This window comes from Phyllostomus discolor, chromosome 1, assembly GCF_004126475.2.
Source record: "Phyllostomus discolor isolate MPI-MPIP mPhyDis1 chromosome 1, mPhyDis1.pri.v3, whole genome shotgun sequence".
Lineage (NCBI taxonomy): Eukaryota > Metazoa > Chordata > Mammalia > Chiroptera > Phyllostomidae > Phyllostomus > Phyllostomus discolor.
Window position 1 is genome coordinate 165,077,749 of NC_040903.2, and position 25,031 is coordinate 165,102,779.

General features: G+C 37.2%; 1 protein-coding gene across 5 annotated transcripts in view; it reads right to left on the reverse strand.

The window, feature by feature from the left end:
* Positions 1-25,031, reverse strand: part of WDR72 (WD repeat domain 72) — a 202,171-nt gene that overhangs the window by 143,203 nt on the left and 33,937 nt on the right. For 4 of the 5 annotated variants that reach the window (XM_036033790.1, XM_036033772.1, XM_036033762.1 and 1 more), the window contains exons 4-13: positions 22,417-22,495; positions 21,196-21,370; positions 20,415-20,491; positions 19,276-19,395; positions 18,186-18,331; positions 17,706-17,802; positions 13,027-13,168; positions 10,874-11,119; positions 8,825-9,045; positions 6,246-6,441 (exon numbers count right to left, since the gene is read on the reverse strand). In XM_036033790.1, the coding sequence (XP_035889683.1) occupies positions 6,246-6,441; positions 8,825-9,045; positions 10,874-11,119; positions 13,027-13,168; positions 17,706-17,802; positions 18,186-18,331; positions 19,276-19,395; positions 20,415-20,491; positions 21,196-21,370; positions 22,417-22,495 (1,499 nt within the window). The remainder of the gene's footprint in view (positions 1-6,245; positions 6,442-8,824; positions 9,046-10,873; positions 11,120-13,026; positions 13,169-17,705; positions 17,803-18,185; positions 18,332-19,275; positions 19,396-20,414; positions 20,492-21,195; positions 21,371-22,416; positions 22,496-25,031) is intronic. The other variant, XM_036033779.1, reaches the window with a different exon arrangement.

Below are 25,031 nucleotides of genomic sequence, written 5' to 3' on the forward strand. Positions count from 1 at the left end.
CAACTTCACCCCCGTATGTACAAAGCAGTGACCTTGATGAGAAAACCAAGAAAAACCACCCCTCAAAATAAGAGAGTGGGTTACTGGTGGAATTTTTACATTTTTTTTTTATTTTACACACTACATACTATAAAAGAAGGAGACCAGGTAAAAGTTGTGGGCTGGAAAATTACTTGTCTGTGTAGTGACAGTGTGTGGCAAAGTGAGAGTTTAACCACATGGCTCCACCCTATTGGGAAAAAACTAACTGCATATTTCTGATAAACTGTGTCTGGCATACTCTCTATCCCTTACCCTAAACAATTAGAGCAAACAGATATATAGAGTAGAAGATTAAACAATGGATATTTTCTAAAAATATGGCTACTAACTATTGACACGCCTCAAGTTATCTTTCTAAATGCTCTAATTTTTGTAGTTGTCTTTTTAATACTGTGTACTTTTAAACCACAGAAAAACAAATGTTTCATTTATATGGCATTATAGTAGATTGAATAATTTTGTAGCTCACTGCTACTAATATTACTGAGAAAAATAAATTAAGAGAGCAAAAATTTAACCCCTGTGGTGAAAATAACCTCAAAATGTATTATCTTCTTTCTTACTTCCTCAATTTCATATGCATAGGCTTTGTTCCAGGGGCCTGTGTATAAGAAGGTTGTTTGAAAACTCAGAATGCGTTCTCCCACAGAAACCATATCATAAGCAGAAGCTGGGCCCTCAGGCCAGCCTACAGGAGTAAAGCTTCCTGCTCACGGTCACACAGCTCACATTACCTGAGCAGGAACAGGAAGAAATGGACAAAAATAGACTCACATTCACCCTAGGTTCTACCTCCTCACTGGCCAAAGACTTCAGTGCCCTTGAACTCCAGGCCCCAAGCTGCTTCTGAGATTTCCTTAGGTCTGGAATACACTGTGGATATAATGAATACATTTAAACATACTTATTTAAGTCAGAAATGCCTGCAAAGGAGAAAGTCCAGCCCTCCAGCAGGCATCATGGGAAGTGGACTGGAAGCTCCATGTGTGCGGGCACATCTAAGAGCTTCCTGAACAGGGGAAACAATTTCTACACGCACAGGAAAGACTGTCCTGAGCAGCAATTCACAATTTTGCCTCTCCTCCCTTCCCATCAGCTGTCGTTTCTGCTGTCAGAGTGTCTGCCACTAACAGTCTCCCCACTTGTAATTTGCTGTTTCCAATCTGTCATCTGAGAAATCAGATGACCAGAGCCGTTAGAACTCTGTAAATTGAGAGCCAAGCTCTGAGAGATAGACAGAGATCATCTCCTTCAGGAGAGCCCGTAGCAGGTTTCCTGGCAGCCTTTTCTTTTCTTCTCAGAGCTTTTCTTAACCAGTTCCATGCCTGACAGCCTCAAAAAGCTGACCTCCAGCTGCAAGAGCTGCTCCTGTTGTGTGGCACAGTAGAGAACACGCCAGAACCAACAGCCTGGCAACCTTCAGACTCAAACGATCTCTCTCTGTTCCACTTCCTCACAAGCAAAATGAATATAATCACATAGTCAATGAAGTATAATCAATTAAAAATTGTAAACTGCTTTCAAATAACTTATGAAACTAATGATCTTTAAAAAGAACTATCATTGGTCTTAGGGTTCTACAAACTGCAACTACAGGCCAAATTCAGCCTGCCACCTGCTTTCAGAAACAAAGATGTAATGGAATACAGCGTCACCCACTTCTTTGTGGATTGTCTGTGGCTTTTCCTGTGCTTCCAGGGCAGTGTTCCATAGTTGCACCAGAGATCACATGGTCCACAGAGCTGGAAATATTTACTATCTAGCCCTTGACAAAAAGTTTTTCTGACCTATCTTATTAAGAGGTATTTTATTTTCAAGCAAACCAGGTTTCATTTTTTGCACAAAACATCCAGTTGCTTAAAATGGTGTATTTCACAACACAGGCCATAAGCTTAACAGAAGACCTTCAATAATAATAATGTTACATTAATAACACACAAGAAATTCATTACAAAAGTTTTCTACTATGTAAATCCATTACTGTGAACAAAAAAGTCCTCAGAATTATTTAAATTTAATTCCTAAGAGAATGATGAGCTCAGAGCTGAGATTTATTTCTGGTGTGTATTTTAGGGGGAAAAAAATCAGTATTGCATTATCCCTATTATGTCTCACAGCAACGAGGGCGACAAAGCTGCCTGGAGTTGCCGGTGCCAAACACACTGCGGGAGCTCAAAGATTAATCAAAATGACATCTCCAATTATTTCCCTTCCTAATCAGGCCTAACCATCATGGGACATCCTGCAAATCAATAAGCAAAACTAGATGCCCTCATCACTCCCAACCTGGCAGAGCTGCATTTTTAGAACCAGAAGAGGAGGGCCCTCATTGTGACATAAATACTCCTCTACTTTGGTTGTTTCCCTCTTCCATGAGATGACATGCCCATCTATGACCCTGGCCCTTTGCTGGCATGCACCTGACCATGCTACCTGTCACAGAAAGAAACACCTCTTGTGATTTCAATACAAAAGATGTATGGGGGTAAATGGCTGCAGAATATACTTGTACATTCTGCCAAAGAATCTCAGAATTAAGCAGGAATGGGTTGTTTAAAAGTGCTTGTGAAAAACCAAAGTCTTATATCCCATTCTCAACACCTAGAAAAAGGTGGCACAGGATCTGGCCTATATATGCCCCCCTGCCCCCTCCCTCAACCTTCCACCAAGGTGGGCTTTGGGCACAGTTGAGAGTTACTTACTTTTGACTCCAAGCCTGTCTCCCTGACTTTTCCCCCCAGTCCTTATCCCACTGACATCTCCTATTTTTCTCTCTATGAGCTCTGGAGTTTCACTGGTGCTGAAAGATCTGATAAATGCCTTAGTGTCAATTTAGCCCTCCTTCATGTATTTCGAAGAGGCAGAGTGCTGAAGAAATGAAGCAAAGCATAAGTCTGTTCATATGTGAAACTAATTTTGAAACTTTTAGCAAAGCCAAAAGGTAAAGACTCAGAAAAAATTGTCCAGAGTAGAAAACACACAGACTTACACCTGAAGAGGTGAAATATACTGTGAACTTCAGAAACTCTAGGGGAGACTTGGAGGAGAAAGCTGAGAACATACCTACACTTGAGCAGCCATGATCTAAGAGCCACTGTGACTGGCCAATGTTAAGATGAACTCATTTGTACTCCATCTACTGAGGCCCAAGAACATGTGGATTATTTAGTTCGTTCATTCGTTCATTTATTCACTCATGTGTCAGGCACATCAGTGAACAAACACATTCTATGCCTTCATAGACCCCTTTTTAGACTAACTGTTTTGGTCTTTGCTCTTGTTTTTTTCCCCCTAACTTTATGAAACTATAAATGGAAAAGCTTCCTGCTTATGGGTCTTTCCACCTACGGAAGAGGATGAAATAGAAATCATGTACAATAAACATGATGAAAGTATCTTAGCTAGCTGAAATCCAGCTTGGGAACAAAAAATAGATCGTTAAATTTTAACCAAAATTGGAATTTCAGAGTTTAAAGGGAGCTAAAACCAAGCTAATACCAGACACGAGACTAAAAGGAATAACATAAACTTATTTCAAAGGAAGGAATGTGCTGAGGAAAGTTAGGCTGCCAGCCACCTCCGAGGAGAGCTGTGGGGCTTGGACGAGATCATGCATGAGAGGGCGCTTTGAAAACGGAAGAGGCCCATTGCAGATGTGGAGGTGTTGATGCAATTATTCATAACATTGTTACAAATCATGAGCTCTATCTTAAGTTGGATCATTGTTGTTCATAAACAGCTCCCCTGTCTCATTTGGAACAAATATTCTATAAGTTAATATGGTACACTAATTAACTATTAATATTAAATAATGCATACTAAAAGTGTGCATAGTACATGTGATTTGGTATACCAATTCTAAAACAAACTTTTTAATAGAAAACAATACAAATAACCAACTGCAGGAGATTCCTTAGTTATCATATGATGCATCTGTAATGACCACTTCCTCCACCCTTTCCCTGCCCTCTTGTCCTGCTCCGTGCCCCTGGCTGATGCCAAGAACTCAATACCCTTCTCCTCTGCCTTCCAGTTGAACTCAGCTCATAAAGGCGGCTGCAGAAGGAGAGAGAAGAAAATTTCTTCCAACTCTCCGTCTCAGTCCTGCATCTCTGATGGGAACTATTGCCCTTCCATTACTTCAGGGAGTGACTAATCCTCCCCCACTTCAGCTCACACTGGGTTCCAGTAATACTATTTGCTCCTCTTGCCACTTTAGCCCTAGAGGTGGTAAGACTGCCAGGATCTGTGTGATGGGGTCTTTACTCTCCATCCCTTGTCTGTTCCCTAATCCCCACCCACACCCAATAATAGTCTTTTCATTAAAGTCTCTTCCTTTGACCCACCTGCGTTGAATTCAGTTTCCCGGTAGGAGCATGACTGAAACACAATACAGATATCTTTTTATTGATATAGAAAGATGTCTGACAGAAAGAAGATCAAAATATTAATAGCAGTTACCTTTAGGCAGTGAGATATGATTTTGTTTTTTTTTTAAATGTTTCTCTGTATCTTTCAAATGTTCTACAATATTTGATTATGTATTTCAGGAGTATAAAGAGAAATAATAAAATTAAAATGCAATATGGTAATAAATATGGTCTCAAGAAATACTAGTGGTTTGGCTTTCCTTCTTTACTGCCCACCCTTCAAAACACAAGTTTGAAAAAAGTTGCATGGCCTAAAAAGTACCATGATGCAGCAGCAGAACCCTGAACCCTTGTGAGTGCCTAAGTATCTCTGTATTCTTGCTGAATTCTATTTTCTATGAAGAATGTTTGATTAGCAAGTATTCACAATTAAAAACAATGCAACTGCTCATATTTATAAGTGCATGTGTTTTATGGACTCAGATTTCACAAGCGGTCAAGTTTGCCATATTCTTTGATGATAATGACAATAATAAAAGTAATAATATTTAACTATCACTAAGGGCTTGGCAGCACCTATAGGCACTGTTATAAGCATTGCAGGTATTAGTTCATTTAATCCTAAAAGGAAGGCAGTACTATTATTCCCATTACACAGATGGGGAAATTGACTCGTGGAGAAGTCCAGCAACTTGCCCAAGGTCCTATAGCCCATCTGTTATCAGGCCTCGTAAGCAAGCCCAGCATTTAGAGCCTATTTTACCCATTATACTTGACTGTCACTCAGGCCAATACATTACTTAAGAATTCTGAAACCCTCCTAATTTCGTGTATATCATGCACAGGGCCCTCATATTGGTTGCACATTTACAAGTCAGAGGTATAAATTCCTCATCAAACAAATGGAAAATAAGACCTTTCCCTCCTATCCTAGAGGCTATGACAATCTAATGGGAAACAAGCATGAAATCCTGTCAAAGCTATAAAGCAAGGTACATCTGTAAGGCAGATTATGTTGTACCTGCTATACGCTGGTATATTAGCCATCATCATTAACACACAAAAGTTGAATGTAAAGAAAGTAGCAAATATTTTGGTGAAGTATGGCTCTAAAGTATGATATAGTAAACTACCCAGTCTGTTAATAACACCCAACATAAAACCACCACTGATTAATCAATAAAAGCCATGCAATGGTTTCAGTAAAATGTACTCTCCAGAGCACTTCCCTGACTCACGTTCATGAATTACCTCGTCTTATTTGATATGTTCCCAGCATTTGCCTGAACTGTGTTACTCTCACGTTATATAACAAAACTTTCTTTAAAACTTCAAGGTCCAAACTAGACATTTGCTATGGCATCAAAAGTTCAATTGAGCCACTCAATTTTCAGTTTCCCTGGCTCAACTTTTTGGAGTTTTGTAATTAATTATATTCCATTATAACCGGTTATCAATTAACTCAAAATGTTGCTGAGATGGTGAGCATGCTGAAGAAGGCAGAATTTGATGATAATTTGAGACTAGGAGGACACTAAATTTCTCTCTTGTTAATAATTAAAGGAGATAACTTATGTTTTTATTTATAGCTTCCAGATATATCCGGCTCATTCCTGTGTACTGCCCTGTCAGCTAATCGTCAGTTGGTCAGGATCTGACGTGGGCCTTTCTGTTTTATTTTCCACATCAGCCCTCAACTGAAGCCATTAAATGCAGCCCAACCAAAAGTTGAAGCAAGTGAGGTCATCTGCCAGTGGCTGGAATTCTCCACCTAGCCAACCGTTTCGATGCATACATATATAAAGGATAAAAAAGGGTAAATTTTCAGTTTACCTGTTTCTGTCTCCCAGATGTAAACAGAGTCATCTGCACATCCAACTATTAAAAAATTCTCAACAGGGTGCCATCTTATTATCCTCACGGGAAAAAGGTGCTTCCGGGCACAAAAGAGAAACCTCTTCTCCTCAAGGTGAAGGAGAGCCACTGAATGGTCACCGCACACACAGAAAATTACCTGGTTACTTCTGAGCTGTGGGAAAGACAAGCAGTATTCTTTGTAAGTAAGTAGTTGAATGCTTTCTTTAAAATTAAATCAGATCATTTCCCCCTACTAATATAAAATGTTTATTAAAGCCTCATTTATAAAGTGGCATTTCCACTTTCTACAGCACGTCTCCACACAGCACTCTAGAGAGGAGCTTTCAACACCAAGTAGATTCCAAACCCAGCAACCCATCAGGAAGGTTAAGAGATTCAAGTAAAAAGGAGAATTCCAGGCCAGACCTACTTACAAGATAAATGATGGACTTGACCATCACTCAGCAAAGTCAGGCAGTGAGGAAGACATTGGAAATAATGCAGAATAAAATAAACCCCAGAACTAATTTGTTGCCACAAAAAAGCTATTTGTAGACACAAGCGTAGGCCCAAGGGTATCATCAGCTGGTATTTTCCACTTAAAGCCTCAAAATGTGATTTGGTGCTGTTCCCAGAACTCTACAGATTCTAATCCAAATAGGAAACTCAGTGTAGACACAATCTAAAAGAGGGAAGCATTAGATAGTTCCCAATGAATGTTTGGGCTCAAAGACACAAGGACCAAAAACAGGCTCATAAGTCAAGACTCAAAAGATACTTTGAAAAAAATCAGCATGTGGTTACCTTGAACACAGTTTAGGACAAAGACCATCCATGCTGGGTGCTGTAGAGGCTAATCTGGAAAAGGTTTATAAGGCAGCTCTGTGCAACAGCTCGAAGATACAATGGGGTGGGGTAGGGCAGGGGAGCACATAGTGGCTCTTCTACCCTCTCTCTTTCTTTTCTAATCACCTTGGTATAGGGATGCTCCCACTTTCATAAAGCAACTACACAGAGTTTCAGCTGTTATGAATAAAGCATCAGTTAGGACCCCTAGAGAATCTCCCAGTGCCCATCATTAGCCATGTTCTGTGGGGCATTAAGGAGCATGTTATTTTTCTTCATTGTTTTTAAATAGACTACAGAAATCCTGAAGAAAAAATCACAAAATGGCAGGTGAATAGATGAGGAAAGCCTGGACTTGTAGAATGGGGAAGATGGTGCTGCCTTCTCAATATTACCACTTGGAGAAACTGCCCAACCCACAGCCTCTAGAATGGACAGCCCAATGTGCTTCAGGGGACTTACAACACACATGTGAACACACATACAACACATGAAAGCAGACCTTCTGGCCATCAGTAGATACACTAGAGACCCACACAAGGCAAATTGGAATCTTTTTTGTAGGTATTTAAGTTGTAAAGGTAAATTAAGTCATAGGCAGAAGGAAAAGACAAATCACAGAAAACAGAATTTTGGGGTAGGAAGGCTTGAGAGTTATCTTGATTTCTGTATTCAAGTTCAAGCTCCACTGGGTCCTTGCTGTAGTGTTCCATATTGGATGTATAAAGAAGGTCTCTTATGCTCTTTCAAAAGCCTCCCTTTTTGGTCTGACTTGGTGTGAATAGGTCTTGTTCCTTAGAGTTAAATTGTCTATGACTGAGGCAGAAGTAAAAGGGATCGGGAGTGAAACAGACTGGCACTACCACCCTGGAGCTGAGAGAAAAAAACACAAAGGAGGGCAACCTCAGGAATAAAAGACACATCAAGGTATCCCAAATCAGCCCATGAAAGTTTGTTTTTTTTTAAGTCAGTGAGATTTATTTCACTAACTAAGTTGTTTGTATTGCTGATATATTGCTTTATTTGGGTCTTCCTACAAAAACACAGTGTAAGTTGTGTCTAAGCTTACTTTAGAGCTGATTTTTTAAATAATATTACTATGGAGAAATACTTTTAACAAACCAGTCAACTAACTTACAAACTTACAAAAGTTGTTGTTAATATTCTAACACATATATAAGATCTATGAAATTTAAGTTTACATTGCATAAGAAAATTATATGTGAAAGTATTTCCTTTTGCCCAGCACAAAGTAGGTGCTCATAAATTTGTTAAAGCTTGTATTTGTTAAATAAAAGAACAAACAAAAATCTATTTAAGAAAAATAAAATGTAACTATCAATATTATTATTGAATTGTTGAAGGCAAAAGTTAATTTCTAATTTGTAAATTTGTATATATTTGAATTGTTTTTAAATTGAGTATAATTACTTTTATAATTTTATTAAGAAAGAAAAGATAATTCCATTAAAAATTAAGATATAGAACTAGGAGAAAAAAGAAAAGAATGTAAATACTTTAGGAGAACTAACTGGCTTATGTACAGCCAAGAACTGACAAAACCTTTCTTTTAGAACCAAATTATTTATATTAGCTGTGAAATAAAATGCATATTAAAAGATTAGAGAGGAATGCATAAAATCATCTAGTTGTAATGTTAAATAACTTTTAAATTTATGTGATATATTTTACTCTTTTTCTTAACTTACTCTGATGTTCTCTGGTGACATCAAAAGACTTGTTACTGGACCAGCTTCCAAAAAGAATTTATGCAAAATATTTTCAGTAAAGATATCCCACATGATGACACATGAGTCTTGGTCCCCAGACACCAGCCAACTTTGGTCTAATTTTGAGGAGAGACCATGTGGATAAAGTAATGAAATAACACTTTGGTGATGGCCTTTAAGAACTTTGTAAGGAATGGAATCTGAAAAACAACCAACACCAAATAATATAAAAGTTATTTTTGTTCAAAAGGTAGTCCTGAGACAGCCTATAAATTTTTAAGGTAAGAAAACTACAAAAGCTAGGCAGTTGGCTAACAAATTAGTAAACAACCCTTGGACCATCTCAAAGGCAAGTGCGTCCTCATAAGCCAGATCATTACTGACGAAGCACTCATGCTGGCTGGTCAAAATGTGCTAGTTCTTCTAAGGATGTTAGCAAGTTGCCAATACTAGTGACATGAAATAGCAAATGCTGTTCTAAAAGAACAAACGATTTCAAACATTTGTCTCTACAAAGAAACCTTAGAACATTACTGCTGTACTTTAAATTAGCATGACCAAGATTGTGAAAGAAAAGCAAAATTTCACAGAGTATTTTTGCTTTCAAAGATATTAGAAATCACCTACTTCCACCTCTTTGTTCCACAGATAAAGTATTTGAGGTTCAGAGGGGATAAGTGACTTGAATCCCAGTAAAAAAGCACAGCATAATGTTTAAGAGCATAGTGTTGCTGTTAAACGGATCTGGTTTTATTTCCCTGGGTCCATCACTCAACAGACTGTGTCACCATGGACAAGTAGCTTTATTCCCCTAAGCCACAGGTGCTGCCCCTGAAAACAGTGAGATGATTATCACTTTTACTTCACACAAGACTGTAGTTGTGTGGAATAAGTAAAATAAGGTCCATTATTTCTTTGTGCTGGCACGTGGTAGGAAATGGTATTTTGTACCATAGTTGAACTATAACTCGGGGCTACTGACACCCAGTTTCCACACTGTTTCTCTTTTCATTAGCCAGGTCTAAAATGTTGGAAAGGACCACAGACCACAAACTCTCTCCACTCAGATTAAAAATGAGTCCCAAAGAGTCATTACTACTTCTATTAAAGAATCATTAGTTACTTCTATTTTATCAGGTATACCCTCCCTTTATATCCCCTGGGCAAACCAAGATAAATAGTAATTCATATTAAAAGTTAGTGAAAATAAAACCTACAAGTCAAATGTAGGCCTCTGCTTGTTTTCTGGATAAGACAAATCATCCCTGGTAAAAAAATCGTTAGGTCTTAAGCTTTTGCACTAACTTTTACCAGCAGTCATTGAGCTGTGTAGCAGTATATTACTTCTCATTTCATTGCTATTCACCCAGCTATTCCGATCAATCACTGAATCACAAGTTAATAACACTTAGTAAGAGCCCAAGTATGCCGAGAACAATAGGAGGCAAGGTAAGATGTTGTTTGTTTGTTTGTTTTTAGTTGAGATTTGGTTTTTACTGTTAAGGACATTGCAGTCAAGTAGGTTCTGTACAACAAAAAATAGAATAAAAATTTATCTACATATCTCCAAATCTCAGTCACCTCCTACACTTTCCCTTCCTTTGCATAAGACAATTTACTACATAAATTGCTATTGCAGTGCACAAAGATATTTATATTTCATCAACAAAGAAATGAAAATTAAACAGGAAGATACCTTCTATTAATTGGCAAATATTAAAATGTTTAATAGCACATAAAGTTGACTAGGGTTTGGGAAGCAAGGCATTTGCATAGGGTGTTAGTAGACACACAGGAAAATCAAGGAAGGGGAGAAACATACTTCTCATTGTATAACCTTCTGTTTGATTTTTTAACCATGTTTTAATTTTTTTTTACTTAAAAAACAAGTTATACTTGTTTTACGTTAAAGCAAGTATAATTTATTAGCAAATACCAACAATTTTTAAGCCTCAGAAATATTCTTAGTATACCTTGTTAAAGTTGAAACTTAGATGAATTAAATAGGGTTAAACAAAGTTCAATCACCTTTTAACAAAGAGCCGCCCTCTAGAAGTCCTGCTTTGGCAGCACTCAAAGCCTGTATAATGAAAATCGCCCCATCTTCGCAGCCACACACTAGTTTATCAAGACTTGGAACATACTCCGATGAAGTGACTACCGCAGCTCCAGCTCCATCTTTAAACCCAGAGAAGTAGTCGATAATACTTTGTGACATAATATGATGCTTATCAAAATTATCTTGAAGGGTCCAGGTGGTAGTTATTGGTATCTCTGAAGTGAAGACAAACAAAGATGAAAAAATGGTTTATATAGTCACCATAAATGTGGAAAATATCATCAAGGCACCACCCGTGGAGGATACCTAGAGACTTTTGCCATCCTAATAGTGGGCTATAGGCAGAAAATTTCTCCTATCATTCGCCATCCTCACTCAAAAATGAAACTTCATTGGTTCTCCATCCTTCAAGGAGCCTTGAAAGAATCAATGTGTATTTGTGCATTCATTTTAGACTTAGGTCAACTGACAAGATCTGAGAAACTCTTGCAGTGATGTAAAATGTTAGACCACTCTCATGAGTTCTCTGCTTGCCTTAGCAATGTTAAGAAGGTAAATTGGGTTCTTTTATTGTCTGAAGTAAAATGGAAGAAATTTATTCTTTAAATGTCAAAGACAGGAATATCTCAAAATCATACCATAACCCCAGGCAACTATCTATGCTACCAAAGCGCACCGGTTACCATTTTCTATAGCTGACCACCCAAGCATTTGAACTGGGCCTCAGGTCAGCTCAGGAAGTGAGAAAGGCTTGGCCTCCAGGAGCATAGAAGGCAAAGTAAAGCTAATCGACCTCTCTATGAAAGGGCCTCCTTGACCTTACAGTACACCTGCTACAGTGACTACGAAAACTATGACTCCAAAAGCTTAGACTAGCACCAGGAGTGGTCATGAATGTCTCTGGTTCTAATTATAAAGAAGTTTGACTAGACATTTAATCTTGCTACTGTAACAAGAATAGATATGAGAAAATTCTACAGTCGCCAACCATCGAGTGGCTTTGCAGTGGGCATGGTATACTTTTTTTAACTCTTAAGACTGGCTTGTAAGAGAATTTTCCACATACTACACCAAACTCTAAGTCTATTTCTTGACCAATTTCTTATCAATCTAGGTCTAAATGAACCATTTGAAAACATTTTGGACAAGGACACTAAAAGAGCTACCAGTGAAATGATTTTCTAATGGAAACTTGAGCTTAGTATAAAGAACCCTGATTCTGCTGTGCCCCACACTATGGTTCACAGAGATGACACGCTGATTTTGGAATAAGGGGAAATGAGTAAGATGGGGTTTCCCAGTCTAGAATACATACTCTCAGAAATTTGAAAGTTTTCCACAACAATGTTTACTTTGATGATTTCAGGTTTTTATTCTAAGAAAAATTCAAATAAGCAAAAGCTAAATCATCTAATCATTCAAATTGCCAAATGTTTCAGTGTCCAAGTTTACCATATTTTGCCATGTATAATGCACACTTTTTTACCCACATTTTTTAGGGAAAAATAAGGGTGCACGTTATTCATGGATAGTACCTGAAACACCTTGTATCTGTTCTTGTGTTTTGTAATTATTTGTTACATAAAGTTTCTTGTACCATATTTTCAATAATAAATGCAAAATTCCCTTATAATACAAAAATAAGTATCTAGTTATAGATAAATAAAAGATTGAATTAAAAATTAAAACAAAAGATTTTCTTCCTGAAAGTTTGGGCCAAAAATATAGGTGCACATTATACACAGCAAAATACAGTATATCTGTGATTGGTGTTCCAAGCAGCTGTGATAATCCCAACAAATTGGTAGAAAAATGGTATAGTATATGGACATGACAAAATAAAAAATTTGTATATGATGTGTTAGCCTATTCTATATTGTTATTTCTAGCATTCATTTTACTTCAATAAAACATCACTCATGTTAAATTAATGTTATTTTGTATTATATTGGTTGTATTGTTGTATAAGATCTACAAGCAATTTATGTTGGTATCTAATGCATAGTAGTGCACGAGAAACTTTTTCTTCACTGTAGCCCATATGACTCAACTTAGAAAAACATGGATTTGATTATAAACTAATTCTCAGGACACATGGGATTATCAATGAAGACCGTCTTACCTCTAGGAGAGCCATCAAACTTGGATACAGGAACATCTGGTATGTGCCACAGAGTAATTCTGCCTGATACTTCTCCGGAGAAAAGTACCTTATAAAAAGGCTCTTTCCTTTCATCCATATAGCCCATAACAAAGTGAAGGCTCTGGTTTGAAACAAAGAATTAGTTTTTATGAAGGAAAATATCTAATTTTAAAATGATAGTTATTGTTTCTAAGGGGAGAAACAAAACTTCATAGATGAACTAAATTGTTTCCATTTATCTCCCACTGTTTAAAAATTTTCAAGTTCTTGTAATCTCTTATTCAAACAAAAAAGGTTTATATAAAAGAAAAAGAAATGTCATCAACTAGACTGCAGAGAGTTCATGAGGATATCTAACATTCATTGAACATGTTCCGTGTATATCTCACCTACGCTGTCAGGGACTCTGCATGTATTCAGTTGAGTAATCCGCACAACAACCCTGTGAAGTGAGTGCTATCACTGTTTTCACTCTACAGATGCCTACGCTGCCAGAGAAGGATCTGACGGATCTAAGGCAATGCACACTGTAGCTGGCAGTGGTCCGGAGTCCAGAAGTTCTGGCTCAAGAGCACTTGTCATAATAACTATGCTACTGTCAAGAGGACCTGATTTCTTTATGTTCCAATTGTCAGTTGAAATAGCAACAACTGATATCTGGATGGTACTTTTGTATACTTAATATAGTACTTTCCACTTTCTGTTGACCATTTTTCAGATTCAACATACTTGATTTCAAATTTCCTAAGTGTCCACAAAGAAAAATTAAAATGAGCCCATAAATTGTTAAAATATGTATTATTATATGTTATTACTATAAATAAATATACATCATAGGTTATAGAGTTGTAGTCTATGTTATTGCTATGTGTTGAGAGAGATAGAGTTCTAAGTTCGCTGAAGCCGAGTGTGAGTATCGGACGCCAGTGCTCTGAGAGATGTGCTTTCACCAGTGAATGAGGCTAGGCTCTCCCACTGCCTCAGCGTGGCAGAGATGTGTTCTTCGGGTAGAGTGTGTGTGGAGATGATACAAAAGGGATCAAAATGACTAAGTGATTAGAAAAACAAAAACTACTTTTGATTTATAAATAAAAGGGACACTTAAAAGAAAGCCAACTGCTGGTGCTAGACTTAAAGATGTCTAAGAAAGTTTTATTGATATGATCACTTCATAAATTATATACATGTCTAACCACTATGCTGTACACCTGAAAGTAATATAATACTGAATGTCAACTGTAATTAAAATTTTTAAATAAAAAACTAAGTGTAAGAAAGTGACAGTTTCTAGTCAGAAAATACATGTTTGAAAGCCTAAACTTAGATACATTACTGGAAAATTTTTATAATATATCTTTAGAGAATATTAAGGGCCAAAATACTGCTACATTTAATACTCATAACAAAGCTACAAAATAAGTAAATATTGTTATTATTCCTATTATGTAGATATGAAAACTAAAATAGAAAGAAAATAAGAAACTAATTCAAGACAATTCAGATAAGATACGTAATCCTCTACAGTCCCGAGAAATGAGAGCATTGCAGAAGAGAAAACAGTTCCTACAAAATCAGTTCTCTGAATACACTTTGTTTTGTTTTGGTTTTTTAGGATTCAGATGGCAATTTGGGATCTTAGAGTTCTCATAGCCCTCATCATTGTTGGTGTTAGAATGGTGTTGATAAAATGGTTTCTCAAACTCTCTCAGCCTTTAGGAACCTTAAAATCGACTAGTCCAACTCCTTCAAGGTTTTGATGAGAAATGAAGCTCCGGAGAGGCTGGCGCCATTGCTCAAGTTTGTGGCAGCACAGATCTTCCCTTCCAGCTCCCTGCATTACCCCTGCAGCCCAAGCTCCCCCTGCGGCTCTTGTCCCCTCTGCCCTCAGCTCCTGCCCTGCCAGTCCTCACTTGCTCACACGCTCCCCTTGACACCTTGATCATCTCCTTGCCAGTAGTTCCCTCTCTAGTCTGCAAGTCACCTAAAAACCTTCTCAGAATCTCTTCCCATATGCATTCTCATTGTTTATCCTAAGAACTAGTCCCATCCTCCAAGATGTAATAAAATAGTCCTTAAGAGTGAATTTTCTTGGGCTAACTGCTTGGATTCAGATACTGGTTTTAGCACATAAACCCTATTAAAGGAGCTGATTGCTTGATTTAGACAATGTACTTAACTTCTTTATGTTTCATGGAGGCTGATAAAGGCACCTACTATGTGGGATTTCTGTCTGGACTGAGTTGATAAGGTAAGGTACTTAGAATGGTGCCAGGCACTTGGTAGGTACTCAATGAATACTAACAATTCTCATTATCCACTTTCAGAACAACTGAAAAACTCACTCCAAAGACCCATTACCAGATTCTCAGGCCAAACTGCCTGAGTTCAAATCCTGGGAATGAACCTCTCTGAACATGGTGAGAACTGATATAAATTAAGCAGTGTGTATGTTTGACAATAATGAGAGCTATCATCATTATCGTTGTCAATACTCTTAGTTCATGCACTTGCATTTCTTACTTGCAATCCCTTGGTTGTTTCTATTGCTGTTACCCACCCCCCCACCGCACCTTAGCAATGTAGTCTTACTCCTCAGCTAAGACCCTGGGAAGCCCAGCTCCTCATCCTCACAGCCAGGAGCCCTGTCACAGGCCTCATCAGCTATGGCGTGAAACTAGGAAGACTCGTAAAGCTACTGAAAGGAAGAGCGAGTCCCATTCTTGCTACTACAACTCCATCTGCAGATATGTCCTCTGCGTCACAAATGGTAACCCTGAGAGCATATTACTATCAAACCTTGAAATTTAATTCTATGATTATTACCTCAAAAACAAACCTAAAAAACCAGTCCAGTCAATACTGCATGTTTACACAGCACCCTTTCCTAGGCTCACTAGGTCTACCATCTCCCCACACCCCCAAAATGCCCCCATTACCTTCCAACTGCAAAGAGTGACTAAGAAATCTAATAATTAGTGAATAGCAGTGACATTTTGAATAATGAGAATAATATTCAACTTTCTTTTCTTGGCTGGATAAAAGGCAAAGGGTCTAAGACTAGGTATAGAATGGTCTTTCAGTTTCAGATTATTCCATTTGTATTGCTAGCTTCTAAGCACTTCCTACTTGTAAAATATAGAAATGGGAGTAAACAGTAATGAAAAAAGTACAATAAAGTAAATTTAAAAAATACATTGCTTGTGGATTAAAAAAATAAAATAAAATACAGAAATGACAGTGGTTGTCTAAACAAAAATTAATGATAGAAAACCCATAAATCTTCTTCTTCACCTTTTAAAGCAAAGCAAGGTAGCTTCCCATAATACTAGTATTTTTAAGATATTACTTTTCTTTTTCTTCATAGTTATGTATAGTGTTGATATTTGCAGTAGACTAGAAGTTCTTAAAGCACACTACTTATATTTAGCTTTTAGGGGAAAGTGTGCTTTATAAAAATGCATTCTGGAGGTAAAAAGAGAAAAGGGAAAATCCTTCCAAAATAACTAAAAACGCCTTTTTTAATAAGCCACAATCCTGCTTTTGTGATCAACAGCAACATGAAGCTCTAGCTGCCCACAGAGAACTTGAGAAAGACTGTTGAATGCCATAATTCTTAAGTGTGCCTATACCCCAGTGGTACCTGCAGCTCTAATTTTTGGCTGACAGCTTCTTAACTCTTTGCAACTAAACCTCACAGATACGTTAGCAGAACAATCACTGAACTATAGGATTTCCAACAGCTATGCTGTCTAATGAAGCAAACCATCACTCAGTAAAAATTAACATGCTTCCTTGGTTGGTACATCAATAATTCAAAATTCCTTCATTCTCTACAACATACCTTTTGGATAATTAACTGATGACTAAGTCCAATAGGTTAAAAAAACACTGTGTTTAACACTATTGTAATAAAATAACTGCTTTAGTTCTCAGGCTTCATAGAGTGTCAGATACATAATTCATCCAAGGAAAAGCTTACAGGTACACTCTCAATTTTCTTCCAGGAATCATAATTATATTTGCTTTAACAAGAAAATATATTCAGAAGAAGAGCTAAAAATGTGAAAATGATCCCAATATTAAAAAATTAAAGAAGACATAAACTATTTGATAAAGTTAAAAACCAGAGTAGATACATCAAAATGTTAATGTTGTATCAAAGCATTGATCAAAAAGGTCACTGAAAAATGTGTGTGTGTGTGTGTGTGTGTGTGTGTGTGTACGGAGAGATTAAATATGACAAAATCTTGACAATTGGTGGATATAGGTAAAGGATATATGAGTGATGATTGTACTAATCTTTCAACTTCTCAAATATTTTTTAAAAACCTTCAATTAAAATAAACAGATACACAATTAAAATATTTGCAGTGAATATCTATAGTGGTCAAGTTGGAACTTTAATTCCCCCCTTTTTTAAACATCTATAATTTTTCTATAATAAACAGGTACTATTTAATCTGACTTGAAAAAAATAGGTTTTTTTAAAGGCAGTTTTCTCTTTAGTGGCCATGAACAGTTAGATTTGATTTTCTCATTAACAACTTGATGTTATTCTTCAATTCAATTCTTTAGTCCAGACTCTGCTACAAACAAAGCAGCACCTCTGAGACACGGAGTGAAACAGCACTGAGGCAGCGCCTGTTTTCTGGCATTACCTTACTTTCCTGCACAGAAGCAGAGCACAGTAAGTGAGGATAAATGGTCTCTTTAAGCACTCTTCCATCAGCAGGGTATGTGCTTTTTGAAAGCCCACTGCATGGCAAAAAAATAAATAGCAAAGTTTAGAACTTTGGGTTTCTTTATTTGTTTTTTTTTCCTTCCCACTTTCAAAAGCCCGACGCTACCATTCAAGTTTCTAAACTCTAGTTAGAAATTGTTGGGTTAATAATTACAAGTGACTTTTTGAAAACCCAGCACCAGCTGTACAAGTTATACATGGTTAATCTCATTCCTTCATCCCCCGCTGTTTCATACAAAGGCGGAAGCCTACCAAGCTCAGAGTAAATCTTCCAGTGCCAAAGTTGTTTTGTTCTGGTTTTTGATCATGGGCAGCATGCAGGGGTTTCTCCATAATAAACCTCCCAAAGTTCATTTCCAACCTGAATGTTTTGTATGCCGCTCCCATCTGAGCCCACCTGTTCAGCAGCTGATAGATGTAACTGTGACCGTCTTCTGTCCAGATGATGATTCTGTGAGCAGCCAGCACCTCTCCACCAGCAAAGAACTGCCCAGTTCTACTGACCTCCGTCCGCAGAAGGGAAAAATCACAGTAATCATAAACCTAAAGCACAAAATAAATGATACACATTAACAAAAGCTGCCGATCTAATTTGCCACTGAGATGGAAGATAAATTGTGCTCACCGAGACTATTTAGATGGTGGTGTTAATGCAACAGCACATTAAGTATTAATGACAGCCCACACTGGATTCATGTATCAAGATCTCTTACTAGTACTTATTTTTTCTTATTTATCCTAAGGTAGGTTTCAGTAGATTAACTATTTGGCTAATATGTCCATTAAACACAGAGACTAGAAATCCCTAAATCTCTATACAATTTTATTCTGTCCATATGGATGGTCCAACTTAAACATTTGAAAATTTATTGCACAAAAAGTTTAAATAGTATAAATCCTTTGCTAGACCATATACTTAGTGTTTTTTGTTTAAAATAGATCAGCATATAAGTAAGACAATATAATGTTATTAACTCAGCCAGGTATATGAAACATTAAAGGATGCTATCATGTGATGGTAACTTAACTTTTTAAAAAAAATCTTCTTGGAAATATCAGTGAGTATATTTATGAGAAAGAAATGTATATTTCCTAAAAAACAAGTGTTGTGACAAAGCAGAAAAAGAAAAATATCCATAAATAAGACCAATTTATGTAGGTGAAAAGTATTAGGTTTTTTTTTTAATTCAGGACAAACATCAACTTTTGGAAATAATCTAGAGATAAATGCTAATTATTAATGTGGTCATTATTAATAATATGAGCATTTTCTATTATAAATATAATTTCCTGAAAAGCAAAACAGCTCAATGTGAGGAGTGGAAAATTAATAAAAGTCAGTCATAAAAGCCAGGTCATCCATGCTCTGGTAATATTATATAGAGTTTGTATCACATTTTAAATCATATTCTTATAACTGTTGCACTAAACAAGAAAAATGTAAAAATTATATTTGTATATCACTGCTATTTATTATTTTATAATACCTTCCAACACCTAGAAAATACCACCAACAGAAGTCGCTCCGTGTATGTGCAAAATCGTATTGTCCGGCAGTTCAGGGAGTCAAGAAATTTGGATTCCTTTTCATAGACATCTTGCTTTTCCTTCAAAAGGAACGAAAACATTTTAGTACTAGTTCCAGGTAATTTATACGTGACGGTATCAGAAGATCTGCGTCTCTGAACACCTGAAGTAGATCACACCATTATTATAAAATGAAAAGTACCCCAGTTTCCTTTATAATTTTCTGAACTAAGAAGTTACTTTGCAAGACACCATTAGCAGGAAACCCACTTGGCCTCAAGGATTCGTTATGTAAATACAATCATTCAGCAAACATCCTGTGGGAGGGGAGGGTGGGTGCTGAGAGTGTAAGTTACTGACATTCAGACTTGGCAGAAAGACATACCAAAAAAAAAAAGAAAGAAAGAAAAATAATTTAAAAAAAAACCCCTGCAGTCTCTTAATTGCCATAATAGAAAATACACAAAGTGCTTTGAAAAAGTAGAAGAGTGGCCAGCATAGAATATTGTCAACCAGTTTCTGAAAATGCTGGGGGTGTGTTTCTTGGGTTCATTATGCCAATACAATTTCTGAGCTTCCTCAACCAAGATGTTCCTAAGGAGAGCCTAGAGCACAATGGGGCAGCCAAAATGATTTGTTACCAGCACAACAAATACTATGTTCTTTTGTCCATCACCTCAACCTGTAGCCTAAAGCCAGCAGCAGGAGAATATACTGGACTCCCAGTGTATGTGACCTCCAGCTGTTCATAGTCATCTCCCAGCCACTGCTCACACACACCCAGAACAAAGAGGGTCTTCTGCTGCAAGGGACAAAAGATATCTATCTACAATTTTTATTGTTAATTAAAATGTAATCAGTGTGTATGTGTAGATAAGAAGAGTTGTACATAAATGGAGAAAAGGATGAAGAACACAATCCAGCTGTTACCAATGCTCACCCCTGGCACGAGGAGCAGGAACAGGGATGGGGGAAGTGCACGAGGGTGTGCGCACACTCGTCTATATTATTTGAACTTCTAAAATAAGCATGTGCCATCCCAGTAAGTGTAAAAATTTTCAATAAATATGGAGGGAAAAAAGGAGTTTCACAAGCTAACCTGAATGCTGTTGATAGATGAAGAGAGGTCCCACACTTTGAGCTCACCAGCCACTGATACCACCAAGAGAGCATCTTCTGTAAAAACAGCAAAGGTGGCACATAAGCTGATCACTGCTGTACCCGGTTGATGTAAAGATCGTGTCATCATCACTTAAGGATCATGCAGGGCTATGCAGATGAAATTATTCAGCTTTGCTGTTTATTTAAATAAACATTTTAGATCAGGTTTTCAATTTGTTTAATAAACAAATTGTCAAATAAACAATTTAGATCAGGTTAAAATTTCAAAGAGGCCCCCATGTAAAAGGAGAGCAGCACTAAAAGCAGAAGCACATAAACGCCATCACGTCGGCAATGTGACACCTTCCTGTTTCAGGACTCCGTGGGGAGCCAGCCTTCCTCGTCCTGTGTAGTTGCTCATCACAGACACTAAGTTCCCTTCACTAGCACATCTGGAAGATACAGCAGGATGAAAGCTGCTCAAGTCCTGTTCATCCACAAGAAACCCATTTTTGTCACTTTTAAAAATATACCAAGCAGAACTGGGTGGTGGAAACATAGGTGCTTCTCTTTCCTCATCATTTTAACCTCTTCACTTTCCAACGACTTGAACCACTCATGTGGGTGTTCCCAGTTTTTCTTGATCTGGCTTAGGAAGCTATCCTCACTAACAAGGGAATATAAAGAGGTATTCTACACTCTTGCCCAATAACTTAACAAGTAGTTCAAAAGTCATATTTTTACATGTAATCTCTTAGTGTTATATAGGGCCCCATTACCTTGAATTCTCATGGAGTGAACAATGCACATGCAGTTGATCCAATCAGGAGACTGAGATGACGTGAAGGTGTGAACAAGAGCCAAGGTTTTGGCGTCAATTACAACAATGTCTTGATATTCTCCACAGCACAGAAGCCAGCCTTCTCCTGTCATCCGGAAGGAGCAGTGGTAATACTATGCAAATGGAATTCAAGCAAAAAATTAATTATCACTGGCAATTAACATAATTTTGGCTGTGGTGAAAACTTCTATGAATTTAAATTTTGTCATCTATTCAATTAAGGTATTGGTATGAATAGCGACTAAATTTTCTTTTAGTTACGTTTTGCCGTACTTCTAAAGTGGTGGATTTTGCACTTCAGCCTCACTTGCATTTCATAATTTTTTTAGAGAAAGGGGACTCACTCGTAAAGAAGGAGTTTTATTCCGAACACCAGGTTCTTTATTCTAGCAACCTCGTTATATGTTAAGAAGAAATAAACGTGTTTGAAGAGTATTTGAGGAGTTCTGGTGCTGAATAAGTTTTGAGAATGGCTTTCATTAAAGATGAAGTAATACAGTCTACCCTTGAAACTCTCTCCCTGCACAGGGTCTGGGCCCCAGAAGATAGTCTGTGTGTGTCACAGTGCAGGTCAGCAATGCTAAAAGCAACAACTGCAACATGAAAAACTGTCAGCACCACTGTAATCCTGCGGCTACCGTACATATATGCTGGGAGTCCATCTACCAAAGGCCAAAATTGGTTTTAAATTTTGGGAAATGATTACAAAGGTTATAACTATGCCTCTTGATCTCTTCATGAATAACTCAGAAAATGAGAATCTATTCACCCCCAAAATATTAAAATTGGAGACAAGGAAAAAACCATATTTTTTATATAAAATAACACATCACTAAAATTTGATCTTTCTGTGTTTGTGTCTGTATCTCTGTGTTTTTTGTGACTGTACCTAAGGAAAAATAAGAAAATCATCTTTCAAATATATCTATATTGAAATCTACACAAATATAAGAATTAGGAAAAATGGCTGAATAATAGCTTTGGGGGAATAAAAACATCAAAATAAGAGATGATAACTGACTATATTATACTCCAATGACAAAATAAAACATTCAAGGAAAGAGTATCCTCGAAAGACATTTCCTCAAATGTGTGCACAGCAATGCCCTGAAGGGGTTGCAGAACCCAGCAACGTTCAGAAGAAAAGGGCCATACTTACACAGATTGCAGTGTGCCTGTAAGGAAGTCTGGCCCTCTCCACGCACTGTCCGTTGGTGACATTCCAAACACACATCTCCCTAGCAGAGATAACATCATATTATTCTCTGTCATTTCCACTCAATTGGCTGGAATAATTTTTGTGCCACCAAGTTTTTCTTTAGTGCCGCACTTAAAAGCAGCTTGATTGTTTATGTGACTTTTTGTTACAGATTACTGGGCAAGGAAATGTTGTGGTCATTAGCAGGGATGACACACTGTATCTGTGTCTCTTTTTTTATGGGTAATTATACTTGCAGCCAGCATACAAATCTTACCCTAGTGCCAACCTGACCTACAACACATACAGCTATCGCAGCCTGTTAGTGACAGTGCAACACTCTCTCCATGGAAGCTGCATCCTCTTGAAAACGGTTTATTTCACTGAACTTAAACTACATATTCTGAAAAGCATAATGCATCAAGTGCTGTGTTTTGTGGAGCTGAGGTAGCACTTCTGCAAAAATAAACAGTGCCACCAAGAGGCCGCGTTTGGTCTGTTAATGATGGGATTTGTTTCTTCCCTTCTCCTAAAACCCCGAAATGATCCTTGCCACTTAATGTTTAAAAAATTCTCATTGTTTAGAAAACTCTTACATGGTTACCTATATATTACAAAGAGATAGACACAGTTATGAAATAAAAGCTGCAAAATAGGTCTAGGAAAAGCAATTTGAATCTCTATGATTTCCGTTCACAAAAACCAGAATGGCTGTTTCAGAATTGGTGGGTAAAATATTCTTCAATTTTAACAGTTTCAAAACATAAACAAAATTTCCCATGCACAAAATGAAAGTTTTATTGGCTTTCAGGGAAAAGCTGCTATTAAGAAAATAAGATGTGGACTAATATTTTTAATTGCATTTAGTAATTTGTAGGCTTGTATGTTTTTGTTTTTGGTTTTGGTTTTGGTTTTCTAGACAAACACCAGGACTCAATCTTCAAATCAACAATTTTCAACCTGGGCTATTTTGCCCCACAAAGGATGTTTGACAATGTTTAGAGATATTTCAGGTTGCCACAATTTAGGGACACACTACTGGCATCTAGTGGAGAAAGACCAGTGATGCTGCTAAACACCTATAATGCACAGGATGGTCCCCACAACAAAGAATTCTGTTGTCCAAATGTCATTAGTACTGAGGTGGACCAACCATGTTCTAAAAACAGAATATTCATGTTTTTTTTCTTTGTGTTGATATCAAACCTTATTCTAAAAATAACTTGAAGCATGTAACTCATAACTGGAAAAAATCTGTGTGTGTCTGAAATATAAGACTGAAAGAGTGGTAGAATCTGAAATAATGTATCTCGTAGGTAAAGAAATATATTTCAAAGGTAAAAAAAGTCAAAGCATAAGCAGTCATCAATATAAAATATTATCTCTGTAAGGAATTAGAGTTCATCAGCATGGTTCTCAATTTATCTGTGTATCAATAGTCACCTGGAAATATTTTTTTTTATTTTAAAAAATATATTTTTATTGATTATGCTATTACAGTTGTCCCATTCCCCCCCTTTATTCCCCTTCACCCTGCACACCACCTCTCACCCACATTCCCCCGCTTTAGTTCATGTCCATGGGTCATACATATAAGTTCTTTGGCTTCTCCATTTCCTATACTGTTCTTAACCTCCCCCTGTATATTTTCTATCTACCATTTATGCTACTTATTCCCTGTACCTTTCCCCCTTATGTCCCCCTCTCACTCCCCCATGTGATCTCCATTTCTGTGATTCTGTTCCTGTTCTACTTGTTTGCTTTGTTTGTTTGTTTTTGGTTCAGTTGTTAATAGTTGTGAATGTATTGTCATTTTACTGTTCATATTTTCAATCTTCTTTTTCTCAGATAAGTCCCTTTAACATTTCACATAATAAGGGCTTGGTGAAGATGAACATTAACTTGACATTATCTGGGAAGCACTTTATCTGCCCTCCCATCCTAAGTGAAAGCTTTGCTGGGTAGAGTAATCTTGGATGTAGGTCCTTGCCTTTCGTGACTTTGAATAATTCTTTCCAGCCCCTTCTTGCCTGCAAGGTTTCTTTTGAAAAATCAGCTGATAGTCTTATGGGAACTTTTTTGTAGGTAACTGTCTCCTTTTCTCTTGCTGCTTCCAAGATTCTCTCCTTATCTTTAATTTTGGGTAATGTAATTATAATGTGTCTTGGTGTGTGCTTCCTTGGGTCCAACTTCTGGGGATTCTCTGAGCTTCCTGGACTTCCTGGAAGTCTGCTTCCTTTTTCGGATTGGGGAAGTTCTCCTTCATTATTCAAATAAGTTTTCAATTTCTTGCTCTTCCTCTTCTCCTTCCAGCACCCTTATGATTTGGATGTTGGAATGTTTAAAGTTGTCCTGGAGGTTCCTAAGCCTCTCCTCATTTGTTTGAATTCTTATTTCTTCGTTCTGTTCTGGTTGACTGTTTGTTTCTTCCTTCCGGTCCAAATCGTTGATTTGAGTCCCGGTTTCCTTCACATCACTGTTGGTTCCCTGTACATTTTCCTTTACTTCACTCTTCATAGCCTTCATTTTTTCCCTCTGTTTTGCGACCATACTCAAGCATTTCTGTGAGCATCTTC